We start from the raw sequence: 7,417 nt of genomic DNA, 5'->3' as shown, positions 1-7,417 counted from the left end.
ATGGGAAAATGTATATTTTTGCATTTTACTCATAAGTTGAATTTTTTCGTCTAATACCATGTAACTAATGACGTTAAAGTATAGCCTAGGATATGCCGAAAAACTTTGCTGAAGACCTCAAAGTGATCCGATGCTTGTGAAAAAAATTATTCGCCTGGTAGCTTAGGCCAAAAATTAAGATTTTATTATTCATGTTATTCCTTTACATGTTAAATGTTAAGCACCACCGGACAATCTGTACGTTATAACTTTTTTCACAAGTGTCGGATCACTTTGCGGTTTTCGGCAAAGTTTTTCGGCATATCCAAGGCTATACTTCAACGTTATTAGTTAGATCGTTTTAGACTAAAAATTTCAATTTATGGGAAAAATGTAAAAAAAAGCATGTTTTCCCATACTAAAATTCATACAAATTTCAATTGCGATGCGGAATACGGGGAAGCAACCAATCGCTTCCAAATTTTGCACAGTTGTTTTGGACGCTAAAAGGAATCGAACAAGCTTTGTTCCGAAAAATCGACTTTGTTGACCCAGTCTAATGGGCATTCCAGGGACCTTCCATGGGATTTGTGGGGCGTTTGGGGGCGTTACAGGTGGTTTCAGAAGGTTCCAGTAGGTTTTAGAGGCGTTCCAGGGATATAATAGGGGGTTTCGATGGTGTAAATTGCCCAAATGGACGTGCCTCTGGAGCCGACCTACTGAGCGTTCTATGGGACTTCAAGGAGTACCAGGGGATTTAAAAAGGTTTTGTGTACATTAGAGTGGGTCATCGTTTACATGGAAAAATGAAAAATTCAATTGTATCCCATCAGATCAAAGCTTTTTTGATCCCATTTTAGGACCCAAATAAATGTGCAAAATTTGGGCACGATCGGTTATGTCTACGTTTTGCGCATCGCGTTTGAAATTTGTATGAGGTTCTACATGGGAAAACACACTTTTTTGCATTTCTCTTATAACAAGCTCATTTTTTTCTCAAACCATGTAACCGATAAAGTGAAAACATAGCCTAGGGTGTCCTGAAAAACTTTGTCGAAGACTGCGAAGTAATCTGATGCTTATGAAAAAAAATATAGCGTTGGCATTGCTTGGCGAAACAGCATGATTTTGTTGCTATTGTTATTCCTTTACATGTTAAAACATAAACACATGCATGCGGTTCATTGGTTATATCTATTTTCACAAGCATCGGATCACTTTGCGGTCTTCAACAAAGTGTTTCAGAACATCCTAGGCTATCATTTTACAGTATCGGTTAAAAAGTTTCAGACAAACTTTTTCAACTTATGGCTAAAATGCAAAAAAAATATGTTTTCCATGCAAAATCCCATACAAATTTCAATTGCAATGCGCAAAATGTAGACGCAACCGATCGTGCTCAAATTTTGCACAGATACTCAGGACCCGAAACGGAACCCAAAAAGCTTTGATCTGAAAAACGGTTCCGATGACCCACATTCCTTAACTCTAGTGTACATTCCTTAACTCTAAACCAACATTTGCAAAGGTCGTAACAGCCATTGTGAATTTCTGATGCTCCCGTTTCTGTTAGACACATTTTTCATTATTCATGTAAACTCTCACCAGAGCAGACTCCCCTCTAAATGGTACCGGAATTACTTAAAAGACGCCTAGGAGAGACGGAAGAAGCCGAGGATTGTATTGGTTGTTCCACCCTTTTCACATGTTGGTCTAGAACCTTCTTGAAACCATCTAAATGTCCTTAATCCACCTGAAACGTCTTGAAACGCATTGAAACTTCCTTGATAGTTCCCCAATTCCCCCTCAATCCTTCAGGAACCCTCGTGAAAGTCCCTGAAAAGCCTTAATGCACCTCTGAAACATCCCTGAAACCCCTAGGAATCTCTTCGAAATCCTTCTGAAACTCCAATGACCCTAATGTGGGTACAAATGTTTTAGATTCTGTTAGAAAGTGGAATTTAAGGGAATTCACATTTAATGGGAAGTGTAAGGAACGATTGCGTCATTTCTTACTAAGTCAACTGTTTCTACTAGCATTCTACATTTCTCGAACCTTCAAAATTCCTTCCCTTACTTGACTGTAAGGAGATGGTCGTCACCACAATTGACGTTTTAAATGTTCGAGCAAGCTGCAGAATTGTGCACATTGCTCAACTTGCTAAAACAGTTAGCCGGCAGCCACCCTACACAGCCCTGCGATGGCGCAATCCCGTACGTCCGCTCGTCGAGGTTGTCGTCACTGTCATCGTCGTCACCGAACAACCGGATTCAGTTCGTTCGGTTTCGGATCGGACAACCATCCGTCCGTCCGTCCGTCCGTCAGATGAAGCTGGGTGGGTGCTGCTGAGCTATTAATGTGGTTTCGCATCGCCGCTATGATTTGCTGTCTGTCCAGCCGTCCCACATGTGTCACTGCATCATGTCCCGGTTGCGTCGGTGCTTGTGTGTTGGGTGCAGTTGTTCGCGGAAAAGCTGCTGCAGCTAGGATTCCGCTATAACGACGAAGAGGATGACGACGATGACGACGACGGCGATGATGGTTCTGACTCTGAAGGTGGGGTTGGGTGTTGTTGGGGAGAATTTTCTTCACCAATGTGTATATTGAGCTGATTGAGTAGGTACTGAGCGCGTTCACAAGGCAACGGGGCTGCTGTTATTGGTTTCGTTTGTGTTGGTGAGCCGACCGACCGACCGACGTAGTCCCTCCTCGTTTGTTGGTACATAGTCAGATATAGATAGACAAGAAGGGTGACTTCATTTCATTGATAAAACAACACACAGCGGGATATGCACGTGCAGTGCGGTCCAAGTGATGCGTATGATGGGGATGGAGACGCATGGTGGGCTTATTTGGAAGGTCGATTGATCACAGCAGGAGGGTCGGCATTCCATGAAATAATAGCATAGCATAGCATAGCATAGCATAGCATGAATACTTGCACAAATCTTGGATGGAGTTGCAAAGTTGAATATTTCCATTGACATTGCTGATGTCGCTACTATCTACAATGTCATAGATTCACTCAGCTCCACACACCTGGCCAAGTCCTTGCAAGCATTTATAAATCCCTTCATCAACTTAGAAAGAGCCCAGAACTGAAGCATCTTCCAATAGATGAAAGGATGTTGAAAATAGCGAATTTTCAACTTATATGCAGTTATAAAGTAAATATACTGAAATAGAAATATTTATAAATAAATAATATATAAATAATAAATAATAATGCCGATCATCTAATTGTCTTGATTAATGTTCTTCTCTGTAAAGAACAACACAATACTCAGCAAAGAACAACACAATACTGAACACTAAACACCCGCGCATCTATTGTTTTGATTTTCACTCGAGACAATAGCGAACGCGATCGATTATGCTGCCATACTCACTCCTACAGGAGTGATGCATGCACAGCCAAGAACAACACAATACTAAACACCCGCGCATCTATTGTTTTGATTTTCACTCGAGACAATAGCGAACGCGATCGATTATGCTGTCATGCTCACCCCTTACAGGAGCGATGCATGCACAGCAAAGAACAACACAATACTGAACACTAAACACCCGCGCATCTATTGTTTTGATTTTCACTCGAGACAATAGCGAACGCAATCGATTATGCTGCCATGCTCACCCCTTACAGGAGCGATGCATGCACAGCAAAGAACAACACAATACTCGGGTCGGCATTCCATGAAATAATAATACTAAAATTGGTAACCTTTAACATTGTCAATATGTGCAAGCTTTTCACATTCATCATATGCGTTTTGATGTTACATCCTAACTGGGATAGAGAATGCTCTTTAGCCTGTTTTAAGAATACTTCCACAGTGGCTCACTGAGAGTTTGTAATGAGTCGGGACCGCAGGCGTCCCGCAGAGTATTTTGGCGAAAGGCACTGAATGTTGAAAATAATGAAAAACTTCATGAAAACTTACAAATAGATGGAATTCTGAAGTTCAACTTGTTTTCAATGGTTTTGCTGGTATCTTTGAGGTCAAAGTATTGAAGTACAAGGAACACTTGTCAAGAATATCCGAACATCTATGATTTCCCAATTCTATAATTGAGTTGGTAAAAAGACACTACATGTTTAACTTAATTTAGTTTTCTGTCCTACAAATGATGATTTTTGTGTTGAGGTCTACGACTCATAATTTCAATTTGGTCCGCAATATACTTTGACCTGAGCATCACTGAGCAAGGAGATTTAACTCTTTGGAGCCGGAGGGGTCATATATGACCCCAACATAGAAAGGGCTGTATAAATTCACCCATTCGATTAAACAGAATACTATCTAAGGCTGAGCACTCAAAACATGGAAAAATGGGAATATTTGTATTTGGGACTTCATTGATAACCTAGAACATCCTGAACACCATGGAATTTGGAAAAACGAAATAATTGACATACCAGTTGTAACGAATAGTTCCTATACGATAGGGTCTTGTGGAACTGGCAACCCCGAAGCGAGAGCGACGTTCGATAGAGCAAATGTCTATTGGAAGTAGCGTTTAAAGAGCAGTGCGTTTTAGTTCGTGGAAGGCAGAACAACGATGGATTGTGCACTGTTGGGAGATTTGTGCGTGAACTAATACTACAACGTAATATAGTTTATATGGTAATTATTAACTGTTAAATTAATCATACTTCAATAAATTTGAAGTTTTTGAAGCTGCTTGAAATAGAAGCTGCTTTCAAAATGGTATTCTAGTTCCGAAAGTACCACACGCCCCAACACCAGTTGTTCTAAAAGCTGAACATGGATGTGGGTTACGTTTATATGTATTAGAGTGGGTCAACGTTGTATGGAGAAACTTTAAATTTGATCGTATCAACCCGGAACAAAACTTTTTCAATCTATATTAGCGTCCAAAACAACTGTGCAAAATTTTGGAGCGATTGATTGCGTCCCCGTATTCCGCATTGCGATTGAAATTTGTATGGAATTTAGTATGGGAAAATGTGCTTTTTTGCATTTTCCTCATAAATTGAAATTTTTCGTCTAAAACGAACTAAATAATGACGTTAAAGTATAGCCTAGGATATGCCGAAAAACTTTGCCGAAGATCGCAAAGTGATCCGACGCTTGTGAAAAAAGTTATTCGCCTGTTAACTTAGGCTAACGCCTGGTAACTTAGTTAACTTAGGATTTTATTATTGATGTTATTCCTTTACATGTTAAATGTTAAGCACCACCGGGCAATCTGTACGTTATAATTTTTTTCACAAGTGCCGGATCACTTTGCGGTCTTCGGCAAAGTTTTTCGGCATATCCTAGGCTATACTTTAACGTCATTAGTTAGATCGTTTTAGACGAAAAATTAAAAAAAAAAATGCTGAGTAACGTTGCATAATCAGCCGTACTGGAGCAACCCAAAGTCTACTAGCTTATTATAAACCTTTGGGACATTCAGAGTTGTCCAAACTGTACTATGGTGAAGTCCTTAAAATCTACAAGAAAAACTTTATGTGTTTACGTCATAAATAACACTAGTTTACAGCATTTTTGAACTCGGTAAGCTGATGATCATTTTTGGTGTAGAATCATGCCCTGAGTTCGAAAACGCGAAAGAAAAAAAATACAGTAGAGCGGAAATTTTTTCGACTTTCCATACAAGGTTGATGGTTTGAAATCGATTTTTGTTCTATTTTTAAGCAAAGTCGCTCACTTCAAACATCTCATTCTCCGTAATCAATGCTCCGATTGAGCTGAAATTTTTACTGTAACTTGCCTACATATGATATGTCAAATAAACGTCGAGAAAGAATTTTTAAGTTGGTTTATTCTTATTGAAAAAAAATACATTTCTTCAAAATTTTTTGGAAATTTTGCTAAAATTTAAGAAGATTGTCCCTAAAACTCGCCAATATCTTGAATTTCATCAATCTGACGCAAAACCTGTATTCAGATGATCGAATGGTATTGTATTCAGCTTTTAATTTATGGAAAAAGATTTAAAATTGGCTGAACAAAACGCAATATATTTGTATTCTAGTAAATTATATATTTTGAAAAGTTGCAAAACTCGATATTGAGCTAAAACTCAAAAACTGTTCTACTTGAAATTTTTTGAAGGTCGGTTTCGAAATCAGCACTAAATTGTGCTTCAAAAATTTTGGTCGTTGACAGAAGTTCACAACTTTCGTTTTATTTTGTAAACTTGTGTAATAGTATTGCATAATCTGCTGGGATCCGCGAAGCTCTTGAAATCTTAAAAGTCATTTAGAGACACTACAGGGATATTCCAGGTCAGCCAAACTACCTTGGAGTTCAGGACTTCAGGTCTACACTCGTAACAATAGCCATGTCTGCTATAGTGAGTAACGTTGCATTATCAGCCGCAGCTACTGGAGCAACCTACTACCTGAAGTCTACTAGCTTATTATAAACCTTTGGGACATTCAGGGTCGTCCAAACTGTTCTATAATTAAGTCATTCAAATCTACACGATAAACTTTATGTGTTTTCATCATAAATAATAGCATAGCATAATCTGCTGAGATCTGTAAAGCTCTTGAAATCTCAAATGTTATTTGGGGACACTATGGGAATGTTTCAGGTCTGCCAAACTATCTTTGATTTCAGTACTTCAGGTCTATTCTCGTAACATCAGCTATATCTGACATACTATATTATTATGAACCTTTGGGATATTGAGGGTCGTCCAAACTAACCTGCGATTTAGCTCTTGATAGTAACAGTATTTATTCTAACATTGAACTTTAAACTGTAATCTGTAATCTCCCTGGCATATCATGAGTCATTTCAAGATAGTTTGAGTTTGAAAATGCTACTTGCTTACTCGCAAAGAGCAATGCGTTACATCTTCTACCACTACACTTGATACCTCTCTAGATTCGTGCTCGTAAAAACGTGAGGCGAATTGCATTATTTAGAAATTGGACGCAACTGACCTTCACCTTAAGGATTGCTACAGGAAGTCCTGCTGAGAATCATAAAGGACATCCTGCTGGCATTCGCTCAGGAGCTCCAGAAATTCGTCCTATGGTTACCCAGAAATTTCTCCAGAGATTTTTTCCAGGGATTCTTCCAAGAATTCATCCTGTGAATCCTACAGCAATTCCTACTAGAATTTTCCTAAAAATGCCGTCGCAGATTATTCCAAGAATTCCTGCTGGGATTCCTCCTGCCATTTAAACAGAAATTCCTTCTGTTATTTCTCTAGGAATTCCTCCAGTTATTCTTCAAGGTATATTTAGTGGATTAAAGATTTTTTTCCGAAGCACTACCGTATATTCTTCCCGGAGTACTTCCGGGGATGACTCCAGAAATCCCTCCAGAAATTTATCCAATATTTTCAGGGACATTTTACAAGGATTCCTCTAGAAATTCCATTTTGGAATTAGCTAGACATTTATCCAAGGATTTGGCTAGAGATTCCTTCATTGATTCCTCAAAAAACCTC

At 38.9% G+C, this 7,417-nt stretch overlaps 1 protein-coding gene across 1 annotated transcript in view; it reads left to right on the top strand.

Annotated features, from left to right (window-relative positions):
* Positions 1-2,337, top strand: part of LOC109414648 (myoneurin) — a 4,698-nt gene extending 2,361 nt beyond the window's left edge. Inside the window, exon 3 of the mRNA XM_062842169.1 lies at positions 2,150-2,337. Coding sequence (XP_062698153.1) covers positions 2,150-2,337 — 188 coding nt within the window. The remainder of the gene's footprint in view (positions 1-2,149) is intronic.
* The last annotated feature ends 5,080 nt before the right edge of the window (positions 2,338-7,417 follow it).

Source organism: Aedes albopictus, chromosome 1, assembly GCF_035046485.1.
Source record: "Aedes albopictus strain Foshan chromosome 1, AalbF5, whole genome shotgun sequence".
Classification (NCBI taxonomy): Eukaryota; Metazoa; Arthropoda; class Insecta; order Diptera; family Culicidae; genus Aedes; species Aedes albopictus.
Note: the sequence above shows the minus strand (reverse complement) of the source record. Positions and strands in the feature narration are given on the sequence as shown.